The following is a 22,294-nucleotide window of genomic DNA, read 5'->3' on the forward strand; positions in this document are numbered from 1 at the left end:
AGTGGAAATCCCCCAGACATGTGAAGCATACTCCATACATGGACGGATAAGGCCCTTGTACAGAGTTAGCAGCTGCGGGAGTGAGAAAAACTGGCGGAGACGTCTCAGAACACCTAACTTCATAGAAGATGTTTTAGCTAATGAGATGAGATGTGAAGTTTCCAGTTCAGATTATAAGTAAAGGACAGACCAAGGATGTTCAGTGTAGAAGAGGGGGACAGTTGAATGTCATTGAAAAAGAGAGGATAGTTGTCTGGAAGGTTGTGTCGAGTTGATAGATGGAGGAATTGAGTTTTTGAGGCATTGAACAGTACCAAGTTTGCTCTGTCCCAATCAGAAATTTTAGAAAGATCAGAAGTCAAGCGTTCTGTGGCTTCCCTGTGTGAAATGTTTACCTCCTGAAGGGTTGGACGTCTATGAAAGGAAGTGGAAAAGTGCAGGGTGGTATCATCAGCATAGGAGTGGATAGGACAAGAAGTTTGGTTTAGAAGATCATTAATGAATAATAAGAAGAGAGTGGGTGACAAGACAGAACCCTGAGGAACACCACTGTTAATAGATTTAGGAGAAGAACAGTGACCGTCTACCACAGCAGCAATAGAACGGTCAGAAAGGAAACTTGAGATGAAGTTACAGAGAGAAGGAGAGAAGCCGTAGGAGGGTAGTTTGGAAATCAAAGCTTTGTGCCAGACTCTATCAAAAGCTTTTGATACATCCAAGGCAACAGCAAAAGTTTCACCGAAATCTCTAAAAGAGGATGACCAAGACTCAGTAAGGCAAGCCAGATCACCAGTAGAGCGGCCTTGATGGAACCCATACTGGCGATCAGATAGAAGGTTGTGAAGAGATAGATGTTTAAGAATCTTCCTGTTGAGGATAGATTCAAAAACTTTAGATAGGCAGGAAATTAAAGCAATAGGACGGTAGTTTGAGGGATTAGAACGGTCACCCTTTTTAGGAGCAGGTTGAATGTAGGCAAACTTCCAGCAAGAAGGAAAGGTAGATGTTGACAGACAGAGCTGAAAGAGTTTGACGAGGCAAGGTGCAAGCACGGAGGCACAGTTTCGGAGAACAATAGGAGGGACCCCATCAGGTCCATAAGCCTTCCGAGGGTTTAGGCCAGCGAGGGCATGGAAAACATCATGGCAAAGAATTTTAATACATGGCATGAAGTAGTCAGAGGATGGAGGAGAGGGAGGAACAAGCCCAGAATCGTCCAAGGTAGCGTTTTTAGCAAAGGTTTGAGCAAAGAGTTCAGCTTTAGAAATAGATGTGATAGCAGTGGTGCCATCTGGTTGAAATAGAGGAGGGAAAGAAGAAGAAGCAAAGTTATTGGAGATATTTTTGGCTAGATGGCAGAAATCATGAGGGGAGTTAGATCTTGAAAGGTTTTGACATTTTCTGTTAATAAGGAGTTTTTGGCTAGTTGGAGAACAGACTTGGTTCCGGGCAGAAATATAAAGTGCATGAGATTCTGGTGATGGAAGGCTTAAGTACCTTTTGTGGGCCACCTCTCTATCATGTATAGCATGAGAACAAGCTGTGTTAAACCAAGGTTTAGAAGGTTTAGGATGAGAAAATGAGTGAGGAATGTACGCCTCCATGCCAGACACTATCACCTCTGTTATGCGCTCAGCACACAAAGATGGGTCTCTGACATGGAAGCAGTAGTCATTCCAAGGAAAATCAGCAAAATATCTCCTCAGGTCCCCCCAACTAGCAGAGGCAAAACGCCAGAGGCATCTTCACTTAGGGGGATCCTGAGCGATGAACTGAAATACTCTTTTAGTTATATTAATTAACTTACTGAATGATGAGTATTTCTTAATACTGATTGTCAGATTAGGTGGATGGTTAGCCTGAGGCTGAGTCTGTACTACATTAACTGCTACCTCTTTGTATGATTTCTGGATTTCTTTGTATTTGTTTCTGGGATAGCCAGTTTGGCTCATTGAACCATCTGGTCTCCTTTAATAATCTGGGGAATGTTATACCCCAGGTTATGAGATCTGGCAGATTTTCTTTAGTAGGAATATTGTGGTACTTAAAGTCCCCTTGTGTCAACAGTATTTTTTCCATCCTATTTTTCACTAATATTTTTGTTTTCACTTTTATTAATCCTGTGAAGGCAGATTTCACTATCTGCCATATTACTATCTGCCTAAAGAGTGGGTTTATCCCTTTACTCCAAGGCTGATCCTTTGTGGTTGTTTCCACTAAATATCTAGCTAACCGAGTACCCATTTCTATTGCCATTAATTTTAATTGGGGCAAGCTTTGGGTTTTCATTGGTGCTACACTTGATTTTGACTATAATTGTCTGTGACTGAGTAGGCTGCTATGCCATGTGCCTCTGAAGATATGTTACACAAGATGTGAAGTTGTACATTGTCATTATGACTTAGACTGACTTGTCTGGGGATGGAGACCTCAGTACCTGCATTGCAATCCTCCTTTATTCTATCCCATTCAGATAAATAATATTCTAGGAAGACAGTATCCCAAATAATTTTTTTCCTTCCAAGCCTCTTGCATTAACCTTTTCCCTCTTATTGTTATAATGCTTATTATACCCATGGAATCAAATAAGAGAGAGATTTAGCTTAGTAAGGATCTTTTAGTTAGATTCTGTTCAGGATATTGAGGCTGGTGCTGACTTACTCTAATACCTTTAACATCCCATTCCATAACCAGTAAATTTTGCCTCAGGGGTAACTCTGAAGTAAGTTGTTCCTTTAAAAGGTTTTACAGGATTGTTGAGTTGCTGTTCCATCTGCAGAGACATGTTAGTGGATAAACATTCCCTTATTGCCTTTCCATATAAAGCTTCTTTCTCTGTATTTACTGTTATTTGTAAATTGTCCATATAAAATGCACAACCTATTTCAGGACAACCAGCTTTGTCAAAATGATGATTTAAGTCGAACATAACAAGAATGGACTGGAACATGAGCCAAAGAAGACAGATTTAAGCCTGCATACATCCAAAGGATTATTCTTGTCACTCGGATCTCTTGGCCATAAAAATTTTGTAAAGTCTCTCTTTTTTCCTTTAAACCTATTCTTAGGAATTCTTTTGAGATGTCAGCTACTAGGGTGTATGGATTCAAACAGAATTTCACCAACACATCAAGCAGGTTTTCAGTTAGGTTGAGTCCCATATACAGTCATTCAGACTACCTGATCCCTTGGTTGCTTGTGAGCTGCAATTGAAAACCACTCTTACTGAGGTAATGACAGTCTTTCTTTATTGCATGATGAGGGAGGTAATGCCCAGTGTTATGATTTACTGGTTCCTCTACTCTCTCTATAAAGTTACTTGAGGTTTGATTTTTTTATGATATTGTTTTGTTCCATCATGGTTTTATTTTTCTTTAGTTTAGTCTATAAGTTATTTAATTGACCCTTGTCATTGATATAACTGGTTAGTAATACTGGTGAATTTATTTTCCAAGGCAATCTGACCCAATACTGGTTGTCTTTGTATTCTACTGTTTGGTTGAAGTAGCTTGGGGTCATATGCTCTTCAGCATTTGGAGCATTAGGACTTATTCCCATAGTATCCAAGTCCCATAATTTGTGTATAGGTTCATTCCTTTCTTCTATTATGTCAGGTAGGTCAGTTGGGATAATTTCAGCTCCTATACGGGCTACTAGTAGGGACTGGATTAGTGTCACAAAGACAGGGTCAGCTGTGATTTGGTAATACACCTTTAGCAGGTAGCAGTGGTCCTACCATAAGATTACTGCCAGCTGTTGTCAGCATTTAAACACCATATTTCCTAAATGTTTTCCCTACGAAGTTCCCATAATAGTCTAAACCTGTTATTAGTTGAATTGAACCCACTTCATCTGATATTGTGTTTTGATCCACTAATTTTATAGCTTTTGTTTTAAGAAAATCAGCAGTCTCCTTGTAACCCTTCATGGTTAAATTGGAGTTCATGTCTGGGATCACCACTGCTGTTATCTTTGTTTTAAATTTGCTTAATTTGATAATGAGTCTTACTACATTATAAGTTTGGATATTGTTGATGGTTAGGAAACCTAAGATTTTTAATTGAGCTTGTCCTGTTTTCAGTAGGTTTAAAGCTATTACAGTTTCCTTGCTGGGCTCCTTTATCGAACAGAACCTTGACCTTCATCAGTCATCTTTGACTACTAATGTCTACTTTTGCTACTGGAATTGCTGCAGGAGAGATATCCTGATTATTATTGGTCTTATCATGTGGGGGGGGGGGGGTATTTTTGTTTCATACCCTAATACCTCACATAAAGCAACATGATGTACCCCTTTCTTACATATAGGGGACATATTCAGGTTAGTTTTACAATCCTTTATTTGCTGTGACTCAATTAAGCATAGTGTGAAACTTCCTAACTCTTCAAGTCTATTTATCCTCCTCTCTATCCCTTGATAATTGCCATCATGTTGTTCAGAGCAAAACACACATTTCTTATATGTTCGAGTTTTAGGTCTTGCTCCTGTCTTGTTACAGTTAGTAAGGGGTGGTACTTCTGTTTTCTTATTTACAGTGATTGATAAGGTACCTATTGCCTCTGTGGCCCCATAACTTGGTCTGGTTTTATTTACTGGGCAAGAGTTAGGGTCTGGATTCACTTCCTTTAACCTTGTAGGGTGGACTCTTATTCACCTATTCTTGGTAAGTTTTATCAGAATTTATTTTATTTGCTTTGGATGCCTCATCACTGCTCATGTTTTTTTTTTTTTTACAAATTTCTAGCAATGACATTATTTCCTTGAATGTGAAGTGTCTCTTTCAGTATTTTAAATACATATCTGTTTTCTTATTTTGCTTCCTATGTATAATGTTTATGAGCCAAGCTGCATCCTCAATATTATTATTTGACTTCAAAGATTCTAATATGCTATTTGCATTTATCCTCAAAAGTTGCAAATCCTTATAACAATGATTAGGGATGTTAAGTGTAGGAGTTTGTAGATAAGTTTGGTGGTTATTTGTTCCTTATCATAATTCTCTCTGAGCAATTTCATACCATAATTTTCTTCAGTAATGCTTAATTCAGAAACTATTAGGTAGGTAGTACCCTTTAGTTGGCTTAATAGGTAGAATTTAATTATTTTTGCAATGTCTTGTCTTTGATGGATTAATCCCTTATATTTTTCCCAGAATTTTTTTTTTTTTATGTCGGAAGGACCAAGGGCAACAAAAATCCAATAAAAAAATATGCCCACTGAAATCCCAGTCCCATAAAAGGGTCAAAGCAGTGGTCAAAAATTGATGAATAAGTGTCTTGAACCTCCCTCTTGAAGGAATTCAAGTCATAGGAAGGTGGAAATACAGAAGTAGGCAGGGAGTTCCAGAGTTTACCAGAGAAAGGGATGAATGATTGAGAATACTGGTTAACTCTTGCGTTAAAGAGGTGGACAGAATAGGGGTGAGAGAAAGAAGAAAGTCTTGTGCAGCGAGGCCGCGGAAGGAGGGGAGGCATGCAGTTAGCAAGATCAGAAGAGCAGTTAGCATGAAAATAGCGGTAGAAGACAGCTAGATATGCAACATTGCGGCGGTGAGAGAGAGGCTGAAGACAGTCAGTTAGAGGAGAGTTGATGAGACGAAAAGCTTTTGATTCCACCCTGTCTAGAAGAGCAGTATGAGTGGAACCCCCCCAGACATGTGAAGCATACTCCATACATGGACGGATAAGGCCCTTGTACAGAGTTAGCAGCTGGGGGGGTGAGAAAAACTGGCAGAGACGTCTCAGAACGCCTAACTTCATAGAAGCTGTTTTAGCTAGAGATGAGATGTGAAGTTTCCAGTTCAGATTATAAGTAAAGGACAGACCGAGGATGTTCAGTGTAGAAGAGGGGGACAGTTGAGTGTCATTGAAGAAGAGGGGATAGTTGTCTGGAAGGTTGTGTCGAGTTGATAGATGGAGGAATTGACTTTTTGAGGCATTGAACAATACCAAGTTTGCTCTGCCCCAATCAGAAATTTTAGAAAGATCAGAAGTCAAGCATTCTGTGGCTTCCCTGCGTGATATGTTTACCTCCTGAAGAGTTGGACGTCTATGAAAAGACGTGGAAAAGTGCAGGGTGGTATCATCAGCGTAGGAGTGGATAGGACAAGAAGTTTGGTTTAGAGGATCATTAATGAATAATAAGAAGAGAGTGGGTGACAGGACAGAACCCTGAGGAACACCACTGTTAATAGATTCAGGAGAAGAACAGTGACCATCTACCACAGCAGCAATAGAACGGTAAGAATGAGAGCCACTCTGTGATGTTTCCTGCAAATTCTGGTAATGTTACTGCAGGCAGGGTTATATTAGGTTGGCCTCTCATCATAGGATTAGGAGGAGTGATGCTAGATAAGTTACCTCTCATTAGTTCTAATTCCCCTTCAAATTTAGTTAACTGTTTCCTATAAATTAATTTTTGATGTTCACAGTCTGACATAAGTTGTTCATAGCCTTCATTCTCCTCCTCATTTGTTAATTTAGCTTCTATTTGATTAAAACTAACCTACTCCATTTTTCCCTTTATTGATTCTATTACCCTTTGTAATTTAGCTAAGGCTAATTGGTCACTGCCTATTAGCTCATTACCTTCTCTGATAGTTCTTGTTAACCAAACTTATTTTGTTGCCAAAGATTTCCTTATAATTTTGATAGACATGTTTGTGGATATAATTTTGAGTTGTTATTTGTTGGTTACTTGAATAGATGCCTATTGCCCCCTGTTTATTATTTATTGTAACCCCCAATGATTGTTTCAGATGTTTGGGCTTAATTTAATAATTCGTGTAAAAGGCCCTCATTGCCTAATCCACCATCTTCTTGTTTATCAATTATCTGAGATGGCAGCACACAAGTTCCCTACCTATTGAATTCCAGTATACCTTATCTCTGGCCAGATGTTTTTAATAATAGGGGAAACCGAAGCTTGGGAATTGGTTTTTAAGGTCCCTTTTTAAGGCTCTATTGATGAACCTGCTAATCTGATCATATATCTTTTGGTTTACACCTCCTGGCCTCGGTTCTTTTATGTTTCTTGGTTCTACCTGAATGACAACCACCTCTGATACACAACGGCTCTCTATTTTCCTTGTTATGGCCTTGATGCTTTCTGTCATATCCCTAGGGTCTGTTTCCTGGTTTATGTCATTGCTTGCTAGGAAGAGGATGGTCAGTTTGTGGAACCACTCTGACATTCAATTTAGTCTTTGGTCTTGGTCAAAGGATTCAGCCCTGGCCCCAGGATCTTGAAACACCCTTATATCATATCTTACTATTGGCAGGATTTCCCTGGGGGCGTTACTGTGGCCTACTAATGCCACACGAAACATCGGTTGAGAAGCTTCCAGAACCTGACAACAACAAAGCCTGTCTTCCTCACTCGGGGCACCAAAATGTTAATGTGGAAACTTTTTTAGATCTTTACTCACCCTGTGATCTCCCATCTAACACACAAACACAGAAAGCATAGTTAGGTATAACTATAAGTAAATGATGACTTAGCTGTGGTACACATGACTAGCAGGGAGCAATGGTGACTGGCGAGTTGATGTCACTGGGCATTCCAAGACTGCTGTGCAGGTTTCCTGGCTTCTAAGTTCTTAGCAACTTAGGGAAATTCCCAAGTGAGGACTATAGAGGGGCGGAGAACTGAACTGGTGGGTGGCTGACTGGAGACTGTTAAGGGAGACAGGCAGGTTTGCTCCCGTGTTCTTAGCTTGCCACATGAAAACAATAGCTACTCACGGTCCATACAACTCTAATTTCCAATTTATTATAATATTAACTAGTGCTTAGTTTGTACTATATTAACCATAATAAACCTTTAATATAACTTTACAATTTATATACAAATCACACCATAAACCAAAAATACTTTGATAAATGCATGATAAAAGTGAAAATTTCCATCCTCCCCTTCTCTCTCTCTCTCTCTCTCTCTCTCTCTCTCTCTCTCTCTCTCTCTCTCTCTCTCTCTCTCTCTCTCAGATAAGTTGAGAGAGAGAGAGAGAGAGAGAGAGAGAGAGAGAGAGAGAGAGAGAGAGAGAGAGAGAGAGAGAGAGAGAGAGAGAGAGAGAGAGAGAGAGAGAGAGAGAGAGAGAGAGAGAGAGAGAGAGAGAGAGTGAGTATGGAGCAGAGAGGGGAGGAGGCAGGCAGCAGCCTTTTACCCAAAATCTGTTAGCTTTCTCTTCTTCCTATCCTCCCTCACCATCCACCTATACCAGCGACTATAAACAACAAAGGTAAATTACAGTACAGTTTTATTTAATTCAGTGCTATTTGTCTCTATTGAAGGATATGTATTTCAATTTAATTCTATATTCTTCATCACAAAAACACTTAAATATGTAAAAAACACCATATTTCCAAGATTGAAATGGATTAATCATATTTACGTTAACTTCAATGGAAAAAATTGTTTTGGTTCGTGAACAATTTGATTTGGGAACCAAGGCCCAGAATAGAATGAGTCTGTGAACCAAGGTTCTACTGTATATATCAGTACAAGAACATCCTAAAATTACAAGCTACCTTACTCTCCACAAATATTTGAAGTTTGAATGTTAATCAAGATGTTTCTATTAACAAAAATACAAATGAAGGTGATCTGCTTAAGTAAATCTAGCTGATTCTAAAACTTTGTTCTTTATAGCATTTGTTTGTTATGGCATCTATAGAAATACAAGGCCAGAACTAATTTTCATGTCAACATAACCTATCAAAATGAGAAAAAGGGCTTGAATATTTTTTTTTTATCTTTTTCTTCACAGTGAAGATGTTTGCACTAGACTAGCCATCTATCTAAGGACATAATCCTTTGATATTGACTTCAGTGAGGCATGCTGGTGACACCAAGGTATAGATGGTATCTGTGAGACAAGACTACTGGGTAGTACATTCATCCTTTTTCATCATTAGTTTCCTATTACTGACAGAATGCTTACATGGTCAAAAATTTTCCTGTTTCCCCAAAGGTTGCTGGTATCAGCCATCACATAGGTTTTACCTTTCATTTAAACACTACCAAAGTTAAAAAGTTATAAAAATTAAGGATGAGGAGGCAGTAGGCACCTACTGAAACAATAATTACTCCCAGTGAGGTCTAAAGCACTACATCAGGGGATGCTGTAAACTTATCATTAAACCCAATGTGACCTCACTGAACACTTTCCTTTGTGTCTCACAACACAAGAGGGCAGTCACAGCCTACCATCTAAAGACAACTCTCTTCACATCCACCTAAATACACACAAAATTAAGATCAAGTCAACAACAACAGATGGTTCACTCCCAGTAAAAAGTTGATTTATGGGGAATTCATATCATTAACTGAACCTGGAAGAGGACAGCATCACTAGGAAGACCTAGAGATGTGATTTGTAGAGTCTGAGTGAGTGTGGTCCCATAGGTGGGGAAACAGTGAGTGTTATGGATTCATGGCTCCAGCTGACTGGGCATTTCTAAACAAAGATGGTCTATTCAATTCTGGACTCATTTTTCACCACGGGGTGAAATGAACTTTGATAGATTTAGTGACAAAGGCTGAAATGAAAGTGAGACAGTTTTTAAAAATGAGATTAAGAAGTGGAACCTCGGTTACCGAATGTCTTCCTTTCCAAACAACTCGGTTTTTTAATAAAATTTTTAACTCTTAATTGCTTTGGCTGCTGTACCATAATTTGGCTTTTGAACAAAGTTGCTTAACTTCAAATAATACAAGATGTAGCAAATGCTGCCATTTATTACTAATTTATAGTTTCTATAAATGTTTCCTTAAAATATTTCCTTAATTTTAATATTTGGAGGAGAGACACAGAGGATAATACAGTAATTCAATCTTTGAAATAAATGTGATCCCATTGAAGAAGCTGAAGAACCTTGATGTAAACAAATAAGGTTCGGTGCTCAGGAGTAATCCCAAGCTTCCTGTGGCTCTCTCTATGACCCACAATGCCATCAATACTGGACAATTGCATTTTCCCAGTAGCTTTTCCCAGCAGTAAGATGTCTAAGTGTTATGATCACCTTCATTTTGGCAATGAATAGGTTGCTCCTCTCTGTGTCACTATGTAAGACTTTCCTCGCATGATCAGTGATGTAGTTTCCAAAACTATGGAAATGTGAATATAGATGATCTTAAGATATTTTATGAAGAAATGGACAGGGAAAAACTGAAAAGAGCAAATGATGTGCAAGATAAGCATGACATTTTTATGGAAATATATGAGACTGGAGTGAATAAATATGTCCCACTATACAAATCTAAAGAAAAAGGAAAACAGGTATGGTTCAAAGCAAGATGTGCAAGTGCAATGAAAAAAAAATAGACGAAGCATGGATAAAAATGAAAAGAAACTGAAACCAAAAAATAAATAAGACTTTAAGATAGCAAGAAATGAATGTGTGAAAATAAGGAGAGAGGAAGTGAAAGGATATGAAAAGGATATAGTTGAAAAGTGCAAGGACAAACCAAAACTGTAATACAGATTCATAAATGGAAAAATTAAACTAAAAGAAAACTAGAAGAATTGGAGGATGGAAATGAAATATATGTATGAAGACCCAAAGGACATGAATGAATTGATAAATAAAAATTTTCAACAAGTTTTCAAGGAAGAATCAGAATTTGAAGTACCACAAATGTGGGAAATTATAGTAATTAAATAAGTTTATAAAATGATGGAGGAACTGGAAGGGAGAAAAGCAACAGGATGAGATGGAGCATCAAGTTTCATTTTAAAAGAGTGCAGGAAACAATTAACTGAACCAGTATATGACATAATAAAGTGCTCAGTACCAACTGGAAGTGTCTAACTAAGGAATGGAAGAGAGCAAACACAGTGCCAATTTATAAAAGTGGAAAGAAAGAACCACTAAACTACAGATCAGTATCAATGACCAACTGAGAATGTAAGATCTGTGAAAAAGTGATAAAGAAGCAGTGGACAGAATTTCTAGAAAAAAAAAAAAACATGATATAATAACAACAAAACAGTATGGCTTTAGACAAAAGTGATCTTGTATAACCAATTCGATAAGTTTTTATTCAAGAGTGACTGATATAACACAGGAGAGGGATGGATGGGTAGACTGTTTAGATCTAAAAAAAAAAAAAAAGCTTTTGACAAAGTTCCCCACAACAGGTTATCATGGAAGCTCGAAGATACAGGAGGATTAAATGGAAAAAATAAAATACTGGTTGGAAAGTTACTTAAAATGGGAAGAGAAATGAGAAGAGTAGTAAAAGATGTAAAATCAAAATGGAGAAAAGTAGATAGTGGAGTACTATAAGGATCAGTGTTGGTGCCAATACTTTTCCTGATCTACATAAACGATACCCCTGAGTTACATGAGTTACATGAGTTACATAAAGAGTTACATGAGCTTGTTTGCAGATGATGTAAAATTACAAAGACAAGAAACAACAAAGACTGAAATTCTACAAGAGGACTTGAATAATATCTGGGACTGGAGTAAGAAATGGGAAATGGAATTTAATGTGAAAAATGTCATATAATGGAAATTAGAAAAAGTAGGGACCAAAATGGAAATATAAAATAGGAAATGAAGAAATAATAAAAGTACAAGAAGAGAAAGATCTGGGAGTGATAATACATAACAGTAAATAGTTGGAGAAGCATGAAGATATTCAGAGATACGTATAAAATTGTGAGAAATATTGGTACAGCATTCCACTACATGGACAAAGATAAAATGAGAAAGATAATTACAACTATGGTTAGACCAAAGTTGGAATATGCTGAATCAGTGTGGTCTACCCACAAGGAGAAACATGTAAAAAACTAGAAGGAATTCAAAGGATGGCAATGAAAATGGTTCCAGAACTGGAAGAATTAACATATGAAGACAGGTTAGAGGAAATGAATCTACCAACATTGGAACAAAGAAGAGAAAGGGGAGACTTAATACTAATATATAAATTGTGGAATAGAGTGGAAGAAATAAATAATGAGAAACAGCTGCTAAGACAAGTAGGAAATACCAGATACATATGAGGACACAGCAAAAAGACTAAGAAAAGGAAGATGCTTGAGTAACATAAAGAAATACAGTTTCACACAGAGAAATATAGAAGTTTAACAAGCTCAGTGAGGATGAAGTATCAGCAAAGAGTATGCACAACTTCAAGTAAAAACAGCACAAGTGTAGATATGGAGATGGGACCACATGAGCCTAGCTCATACTCTGTAAATTACAACTAGGTAAATACACACACTCTTCACTCAAAATTCAAAATGAATATGGTGACTCCTACACCAGTCTCAGTCCCCATTTGGGAAGAGGACCAGAAATGTCTCCAGGTAGGACTGCTCTTCTGGTATTGAACCTAAGTGTCTTAACATCCCCCTCAACTTTATCTTCATTAACTTTTGCAATATTCGCAGTTTTAGATCTAATTTTCAATCTGTAGAACACCACCTCTCCTCCATTAAACCTCATATTCCTCACTGAAACACAGGTGTCTGGGGCAACAGATAGTAGCCCTTTTTCTGTTCACTCCTACTTACTCTGTCCTCATTTTCAACCCAAACCTGGATGTCGCATCTATGTGGGCAATGATTTAACCTGCTCTCATGCCCATGCTTTTGAATCTTCCAAGTTTTTCATCATCTAGCTACAACTACAGAATCATTCTCAAGCTAAATTTATCTGTGCTGTATACCTCTCACCTAACTCCTCTGACTATCAGAAATTCTTTGACTACTTAACTTCTAAAGTGGAGCACATTCTGACTCTCTTCCCTTTTGCAGAAATCTCCATTCTAGGAGATTTCAATGTTCACCACCAGCTTTTGTTTTCCACTACCTTCACTGACCATCTTGGTGAACTAGCCTTTAACTTTGCTATTCTCCACGACTTAGAGCAACAGGTGCAATGCTCTACCCGTGTTCCTGACCATCTTGGAGATATGCTCAACATTCTTGATCTTTTCCTAATCTCTAATCCTTCTGCTTATGCTGTTACCCTATCTTTTGTGTTGGGCTTCTCTGGCAACAATCTCATATCTGTATCTTGTCCTATTACTCCAATCCCTCTTCAGGATCCCCAAAGCAGAGGTGCCTCTGGCATTTAGCCTCTGCTAATTGGAGGGACCTGAGGAGGTATTATGCTGATTTTCCTTGGAATGTCTACTGCCTCCATGTCAGGGACCCGTCTCTGTGTACTGAGCACATAACAGAGGTGATAGTGTCTGGCATGGAGGTGTACATTCCTCACTCTTTCTCTTAACCTTGGTTTAACACAGCCTGTTCTCTTGCTATACATGATAGAGAGGTGGCCCACAAAGGATACTTGAGCCTTCCATCACCTGAATCTCACGCACTTTATATTTCTGCCCGGAATCATACCAAGTCTCCAACTAGAGAGAGAGAGAGAGAGAGAGAGAGAGAGAGAGAGAGAGAGAGAGAGAGAGAGAGAGAGAGAGAGAGAGAGAGAGAGAGAGAGAGAGAGAGAGAGAGAGAGAGAGAGAGAGAGAGAGAGAGAAAGGAAGGTGGGTGGGTGGGAAATATAGAGGAAGAATATGGGGAGGGATAGGGGAGAGGGGCAAGGAAGGGAGACTGACCAAATGGCAACGCTTGGAACAGGTGTTTGGAAGACTGTGTTGAAATTGGAGGACAAAATTAGTTCAGCAACCCTGTTTGAATTGGGAGTTGTTTGAATTGAAGGACATTCAAATCATGAGGTATGACTGTACATAGAGACTGCACTCATACATTATTATTAAACATTGATGCATTTCATCTTGTCAACTCTTTCTTTAACTGACTGTCTTAAAACTCTCACATTCTGCTGCAATGCTGCATCTCTTGTTATCTTCTAACACCATTTCAATGGTCACTGCTCTTCAGAGCTTGCTATCAACCCTCCTCCAATGGCCTGGCTGTACAAGATTTTTCACTAATGCAAACATTACTCTTAAATCTTTATCACTGGCAAACTCTGGAACTCTGTTTCTTTCTCCTTTAAACTGAGACATGATTGCTAGACAGGAGTATCAGGACACATGATTGCTAGACAGGAGTATCAGGAGGAGGCAGTAGACACCTGCCGAAATGACAATTACTCCCAGTGAGGTCTAAAGCACTGTTCAGGGGGTGCTGTGAACTTATCATTAAACCCAGCTGTGACCTCACTGAACATTTCCCTTTGTGTCTCACAACACAAGGGGGCAGTCACAGCCTGACCTCTAAAGACAACTCTCTTCCTCCACACAAAACTACAAGCACCTAATAACACACACACCCTTCACTCAAAAATTTTAAAATCATCATGGCGACTCCTACACCAGCCTCGGAGTCCCCATCTGGGAAGGGGACCATAAATGTCCCCAGGTCGGACTGCCTTTCTGCCGACGACCCTAAGTGTCTTGACACCCCCCTCAACTTTTTCTTCATTAACTTCTGCAACATTCGCGGTCTAAGATCTAATTTTCAATCTGTAGAACACCACCTCTCCTCTTCTAAACCTCATCTTCTTTTCCTCACTGAAACTCAGGTGTCTGAGGCAACTGACAGTAGCCCCTTTTCTGTTCCCTCCTACTTTCTCTATCCTCATTTTCGATCCAAAGCTGGATGCTGCGTTTATGTGCGCAATGACTTAACCTGCTCTCATGCCCACGCTCTTGAATCTTCCGAGTTTTCCACCATCTGGCTACGACTACAGAGTCACTCATACTAAACTTATCTGTGCTGTATACCTCTCACCTAACTCCTCTGACTATAAGAAATTCTTTGACTACTTAACTTCCAAAGTGGAGCACATTCTGACCCTCTTCCCTTTTCCAGAGATCTCCATTCTTGGAGACTTCAATGTTCACCACCAGCTTTGGCTTTCCTCTCCCTTCACTGACCATCCTGGTGAACTAGCCTACAACTTTGCTATCCTCCATGACCTAGAGCAATTGGTGCAACACCCTACTCGTATTCTTGACCGTCTTGGAGATACGCCCAACATTCTTGACCTTTTCCTGACCTCTAATCCTTCTGCTTATGCTGTCACCCTTTCTTCTCCTTTGGGCTCCTCCGATCACAATCTCATATCTTTATCTTGTCCTATCACTCCAATCCCTCCTCAGGATCCCCCTAAGCAAAGGTGTCTCTGGCGTTTTGCCTCTGCTAGTTGGGGGGACCTGAGGAGGTATTTTGCTGATTTTCCTTGGAATGACTACTGCTTCCGTGTCAGAGACCCATCTTTGTGTGCTGAGCGCATAACAGAGGTGAGTGTCTGGCATGGAGGCATACATCCCTCACTCTTTTTCTCATCCTAAACCTTCTAAACCTTGGTTTAACACAGCTTGTTCTCATGCTATACATGATAGAGAGGTGGCCCACAAAAGGTACTTAAGCCCTCCATCACCAGAATCTCATGCACTTTATATTTCTGCCCGGAACCATGCCAAGTCTGTTCTCCAACTAGCCAAAAACTCCTTCATTAACAGAAAATGTCAAAACCTTTCAAGATCTAACTCCCCTCGTGATTTCTGGCATCTAGCCAAAAATATCTCCAATAACTTTGCTTCTTCTTCTTTCCCTCCTCTATTTCAACCAGATGGCATCACTGCTATCACATCTATTTCTAAAGCTGAACTCTTTGCTCAAACCTTTGCTAAAAACTCTACCTTGGACGATTCTGGGCTTGTTCCTCCCTCTCCTCCACCCTCTGACTACTTCATGCCACTTATTAAAATTCTTCGCAATGATGTTTTCCATGCCCTCGCTGGCCTAAACCCTCGGAAGGCTTATGGACCTGATGGGGTCCCTCCTATTGTTCTCTGAAACTGTGCCTCCATGCTTGCACCTTGCCTAGTCAAACTCTTTCAGCTCTGTCTGTCAACATCTACCTTTCCTTCTTGCTAGAAGTTTGCCTACATTCAACCTGTTCCTAAAAAGGGTGACCGTTCTAATCCCTCAAACTACCGTCCTATTGCTTTAATTTCCTGCCTATCTAAAGTTTTTGAATCTATCCTCAACAGGAAGATTCTTAAACATCTATCATTTCACAACCTTCTATCTGATTGCCAGTATGGGTTCCGTCAAGGCCGCTCTACTGGTGATCTTTTGGCCTTCCTTACTGAGTCTTGGTCATCCTCTTTTAGAGATTTTGGTGAAACTTTTGCTGTTGCCTTGGAAATATCAAAAGCTTTTGATAGAGTCTGGCACAAAGCTTTGATTTCCAAACTACCCTCCTACGGTTTCTATCCTTCTCTCTGTAACTTGATCTCAAGTTTCCTTTCTGACCGTTCTATTGCTGCTCTGGTAGACAGTCACTGTTCTTCTCCTAAATCTATTAACAGTGGTGTTCCTCAGGGTTCTGTCCTGTCACCCACTCTCTTCTTATTATTCATTAATGATCTTCTAAACCAAACTTCTTGTCCTATCCACTCCTACGCTGATGATACCACCCTGCACTTTTCTATGTCTTTTCATAGATGTCCAACCCTTCAGGAGGTAAACATGTCATGCAGGGAAGCCACAGAACGCCTGACTTCTGATCTTTCTAAAATTTCTGATTGTGGCAGAGCAAACTTGGTATTGTTCAATGCCTCAAAAACTCAATTCCTCCATCTATCAACTCGACACAACCTTCCAGACAACTATCCCCTCTTCTTCAATGACACTCAACTGTCCCCCTCTTCTACACTGAACATCCTCGGTCTGTCCTTTACTTATAATCTGAACTGGAAACTTCACATCTCATCTTTAGCTAAAACAGCTTCTATGAAGTTAGGTGTTCTGAGACATCTCCGTCAGTTTTTCTCACCCCCCCAGCTGCTAACTCTGTACAAGGGCCTTATCCATCCATGTATGCTTCACATGTCTGGGGGGGTTCCACTCATACTGCTCTTCTAGACAGGGTGGAATGAAAAGCTTTTCGTCTCATCAACTCCTCTCCTCTAACTAACTGTCTTCAGCCTCTCTCTCACCGCCGCAATGTTGCATATCTAGCTGTCTTCTACCGCTATTTTCATGCTAACTGCTCTTCTGATCTTGCTAACTGCATGCCTCCCCTCCTCCCGCGGCCTCGCTGCACAAGACTTTCTCTTTTCTCTCACCCCTATTCTGTCCACCTCTCTAATGCAAGAGTTAACCAGTATTCTCAATCATTCATCCCTTTCTCTGGTAAACTCTGGAACTCCCTGCCTGCTTCTGTATTTCCACCTTCCTATGACTTGAATTCCTTCAAGAGGGAGGTTTCAAGACACTTATTCATCAATTTTTGACCACTGCTTTGACCCTTTTATGGGACTGGCATTTCAGTGAGCATTTTTTTTTATTAGATTTTTGTTGCCCTTGGCCAGTGTCCTTCCTACATAAAAAAAAAAAAAAAAAAACTCCAGAAATAAACTAGCTAATCTTTTTCTTTTTTCTTTGAGTAGCAACTAAATCATTATCAGTTTTTTTCCTTTTGTGTATCCTTGGCCAATTAATCTCACAAAAAATTAAATACAATAAAAATGATAAATAAAACAAAATAAAATAAGACAAAATAAAATAAAATAAAATAAAAAAATAAATAAAAACTTTGGTGACATGGTTAAATGTGAAGAATGACTCTCAATGCCACCAACCCTAATCTCTATGGTATAAGTGATCTGTCTTTAAAGACCAAGCCTTGAAATCAGCTACTAATGTTTGACAGTATGTATTTACATGTCACACAGCTCTCCTTGTGAATTTTTCACTAGACCTAGACACTTCCAAGATTCAGTATGATTCTCCATCTTCTCTGTAGTGTTTCTATTTGTCACAGACCTTTATTGTAATTAATTAAAGTAATTCAGAATGCAGAAATTGGTAAAGAAAAAATTAAATAAACTATCATTGTATAAAAGATGTGATTTATCTATATTTATAGTAGTGTAGCTATTCATATAAAGTGTAATGTAAACTTATTTAAAGATTAATTAGCTTGCCACTAATGCTATTTAGATCATCATCCATAGTTGGCCAAGTTTGGCAGTCAGGGTAAGATATGGCTGAATGGTCATCACACAAAAATGGTTAAGTCTTGAACTTGAGTGCCTCTGAAATCTGGCTAAAGAACACTCACATACATTCAATTGTGAGTGCAATAAGAGTTCATTATGAAGTGGCATAACTCTGTACAGGTGTCCTTTAAAAACCCAATCTACATCACCACTGATGGAAGTCAACCATTCAAAACTCTACAAAACAAGTCTAATAACAAGCCTACCATCCTAACTTTCAGAAACAAAGTAAAACAAAATAAACCATTAAATAGAAAAAATAAGGAAAATAAAAGTTCGCCCTTAATGGTGCTGAGCCATCAGTTCCTGGCAATTCAATGATGTACCTGTACTGGAACCACAGATGTTTTCCCTGTTCTTGAGAATCTCTATGATGGTGCAACACAAAATTATGATGTTTGGATCTCCCATAAATTTACTGATACAACACTGATATATATATAGAGAGAGAGAGAGAGAGAGAGAGAGAGAGAGAGAGAGAGAGAGAGAGAGAGAGAGAGAGAGAGAGAGAGAGAGAGAGAGAGAGAGAGAGAGAGAGAGAGAGAGAGAGAGAGAGAGAGTTATACACAAATATAATATCAATCTCGTAGGATTAGCACTATACAGTATTTATAAAATACCTGGAACCGGGTTGTCGGAAATCTTTTTCACTAGCTCCACAATCCTGCATTAAGTCATTGTCACTACAGCTTTAGAAATATAATATTAGATGTTACTATAACTACTGTCCACAGTGCACCTCAACCTCTACATGTTAGCAACAAATTCCCTAAATGTTAGTCACACCACCCTACCTTGCTTTGATCCATGATGAAGTTTCTCTAGTAAAAGGAGTTTTCTTAACCACAATTACCACACGACCTAAAAATAGTCAGAACACGTTAATTTCTACACAATTAAAAAATTACCATTATAATGACTGAGCATTTAAAGACTAAATTTACAAACTACAAAATATAAATAATGACTACAATAGTAAGAAAAACTTCACACATGACTATTTTATTTTTCAATAATCATCTGGCACATTACTCTATCAGTTAATCTGCAAACAAAAAATCACATCTACCTGTAAAGTGTTAAATAAAATTGTAATTTGCAATATTTGCTACATAAGATAGTGTAAAATCATGACATGAGCTGAATTTGCAAATGAGAAAATGCCCTTAAGTTTAGGAATACTCAAACTACTGATTTTCTTAAACTAATAAATATACCTTCCATTTAAATTACAAAGTGCAGAGTTCTTCCAACATTATTTCTTAACATAAGATTTTAAAACTTTTCAATAACTCAGCCTCAAAAGTACTTAGTTGTAAGACCAAACTAATTTGGCAGCTACGGTAGGGTTAGGATGTATGTACAGCACTGGCACTTTTCCTAAAACTATGGTAAATTTTGTGTACATCTAAAATCCACTAGAAATGAGATGGAGAAATAATAAATATAACTATCATGTAAATATTATAGTACCCCATAAAATTAAAGTCATTATACATATATATTAATACATCAATAAAGAAACATGGCATAAATGTTGAAGTGTTTCTAAGAAAATGTTATTTTCATTAAGTTTTACAGTTGTTTTAAGGTGGGCAACTATATTATGCATAATTACATTTAGAAGGTAATCTGAAGGAATGCAAGTGGGAAATGTATTATTTATTTAATGAAAAAATAAGTTAAACTCATCATGAAGTGGGGTCATGTAATTAGTGGGGTACCACAAGGATCAGTATTAGGGCCATTGTCATTTCTAATATATATATCAATGACCTGGATAGTGGAATTAGTAGTGATGTTAGTAAATTTGCAGATGACACAAAGATAGGTAGATTAATTAGGTCAGAATCGGATGCCATCGCCTAGCAGGCAGATTTAGATAGGATGAATGAATGGACGGACAGATGGCAAATGCAATTTAATATCAACAAATGCAAAGTACTTAGCATAGGTAGAGGAAACCCACATAGTAGGTACACATTAAACAATGAAACTCTGGTAGGTACAGGGTACAAGAAAGATTTAGGAGTTATAGTTAGCTCTGAACTCCACCTAGGAAAACAATGCATAGAGGCCAGAAATGGGGGAAAAGGGATACTAGGATTCATTTTTAGGAGTGTTAAAAGTAGAAGGCCGGAAGTAATATTAAAGTTATACTTGGCGCTGGTCAGATCTCATCTAGACTATGCTGTGCAGTTCCAGTCCCCACATTACAGGAAAGATATAGGTCTATTAGGATAAAGGTCTATTAGAATTACAGAGGAGAATGACTAAAAGGTTACAGGGGATGAGGAGTATTCCTTATGAGGCAAGATTGAAGCTGTTAAATTTACATTCTTTTGAGAGACATAAGAGGGGACCTGATAGAAGTCTTTAAGTGGTACAAGGGTTATAACAAGGGGGATGTAAGCAAAATTCTTAGGATCAGCAACCAGGATAGAACAAGAAATAACAGGTTCAAGCTTGAAAAATTTAGGTTTAGGTTGGAGATAAGAAAAAATTGGTTCTCAGAGTGGTGGATGAGTGGAATGGACTCAGTAATCATGTTGTTAGTGCTAGAACATTAGATTAGAAGGATTTATGGATGGGTATAATAGATGGAAATAGATAGGTATATTTCATACAGGGAATGCCACATGTAAACCTGGTTGCTTCTTGCAGCTTCCCTTATTTCTAATGTTCTTATGAAGGGGTACACTTACCCATCTAGCCTGACCCAGGCCCGGTGAGGCAGTAACCTGATCCTGACATGCTACATTTATTACCTCACAGCAGATTTAACATGGGCAAGTTTGTTATATTCAATAATACTTATAGAGTAATTTGAAGGAATATAAGTAGGATATATATATATCATTTACTTAACAAAAATAAAATAATTAAGAAAATAAAACACTGAACTCATCAGGAACAGCAAGGTGCTGGTGACTCTCCCTGACAGGAATCATCTGTCATATGTCCTCTGGGAGGTAATCCACATAGTTTTATTTTGGGAAAGGAGACAATGCTACACCCACACCCTGACCCCACCCTAGCCACCAAATTAGCCTGATATTACAATATATATATTTTTTTTTATGTAGGAAGGACAATGGCCAAGGGCAACAAAAATCCAATAAAAAAAATGCCCACTGAAATCCCAGTACCATAAAAGGGTCAAAGCAGTGGTCAAAAATTGATGAATAAGTGTCTTGAAACCTCCCTCTTGAAGGAATTCAAGTCATAGGAAGGTGGAAATACAGAAGCAGGCAGGGAGTTCCAGAGTTTACCAAAGAAAGGGATGAATGATTGAGAATACTGGTTAACTCTTGCGTTAGAGAGGTGGACAGAATAGGGGTGAGAGAAAGAAGAAAGTCTTGTGCAGCAAGGCCGCGGGAGGAGGGGAGGCATGCAGTTAGCAAGATCAGAAGAGCAGTTAGCATGAAAATAGCGATAGAAGACAGCTAGAGATGCAACATTGTGGCGGTGATAGAGAGAGGCTGAAGACAGTCAATTAGAGGAGAGGAGTTGATGAGACGAAAAGCTTTTGATTCCACCCTGTCTAGAAGAGCAGTATAAGTAGAACCCCTCCAGACATGTGAAGCATACTCCATACATGGACGGATAAGGCCCTTGTACAGAGTTAGCAGCTGGGGGAGTGAGAAAAACTGGTGGAGACGTCTCAGAACGCCTAGCTTCATAGAAGCTGTTTTAGCTAGAGATGAGATGTGAAGTTTCCAGTTCAGATTATAAGTAAAGGACAGACCAAGGATGTTCAATGTAGAAGAGGGGGACAGTTGAGTGTCATTGAAGAAGAGGGGATAGTTGTCTGGAAGGTTGTGTCAAGTTGATAGATGGAGGCATTGAACAATACCAAGTTTGCTCTGCCCCAATCAGAAATTTTAGAAAGATCAGAAGTCAAGCGTTCTGTGGCTTCCCTGCATGATATGTTTACCTCCTGAAGGGTTGGACATCTATGAAAAGATGTGGAAAAGTGCAGGGTGGTATCATCAGCGTAGGAGCGGATAGGACAAGAAGTTTGGTTTAGAAGATCATTAATGAATAATAAGAAGAGAGTGGGTGACAGGACAGAACCCTGAGGAACACCACAGTTAATATTTAGAAGAACAGTGACTGTGTACCACAGCAGCAATAGAATGGTCAGAAAGGAAACTTGAGATGAAGTTACAGAGAGAAAGAGAGAAGCCGTAGGAGGGTAGTTTGGAAATCAAAGCTTTATGCCAGACTCTATCAAAAGCTTTTGATATGTCCAAGGCAACAGCAAAAGTTTCACCAAAATCTCTA

The 22,294-nt window shown here is 38.8% G+C and overlaps 1 protein-coding gene across 3 annotated transcripts in view; it reads right to left on the minus strand.

Annotated features, from left to right (window-relative positions):
• The window catches only part of LOC135104940 (NADH-cytochrome b5 reductase 3-like), a 95,044-nt gene that overhangs the window by 63,456 nt on the left and 9,294 nt on the right, over window positions 1-22,294 (minus strand). For 2 of the 3 annotated variants that reach the window (XM_064012740.1, XM_064012741.1), the window contains exon 2: window positions 18,802-18,868. The exons of the other annotated variant lie outside the window; for it this stretch is intronic. In XM_064012740.1, the coding sequence (XP_063868810.1) occupies window positions 18,802-18,816 (15 nt within the window). In that variant the 5' untranslated portion in view covers window positions 18,817-18,868. The remainder of the gene's footprint in view (window positions 1-18,801; window positions 18,869-22,294) is intronic. 3 annotated transcript variants of the gene reach the window in all.

Source organism: Scylla paramamosain, chromosome 11, assembly GCF_035594125.1.
Source record: "Scylla paramamosain isolate STU-SP2022 chromosome 11, ASM3559412v1, whole genome shotgun sequence".
NCBI lineage: Eukaryota > Metazoa > Arthropoda > Malacostraca > Decapoda > Portunidae > Scylla > Scylla paramamosain.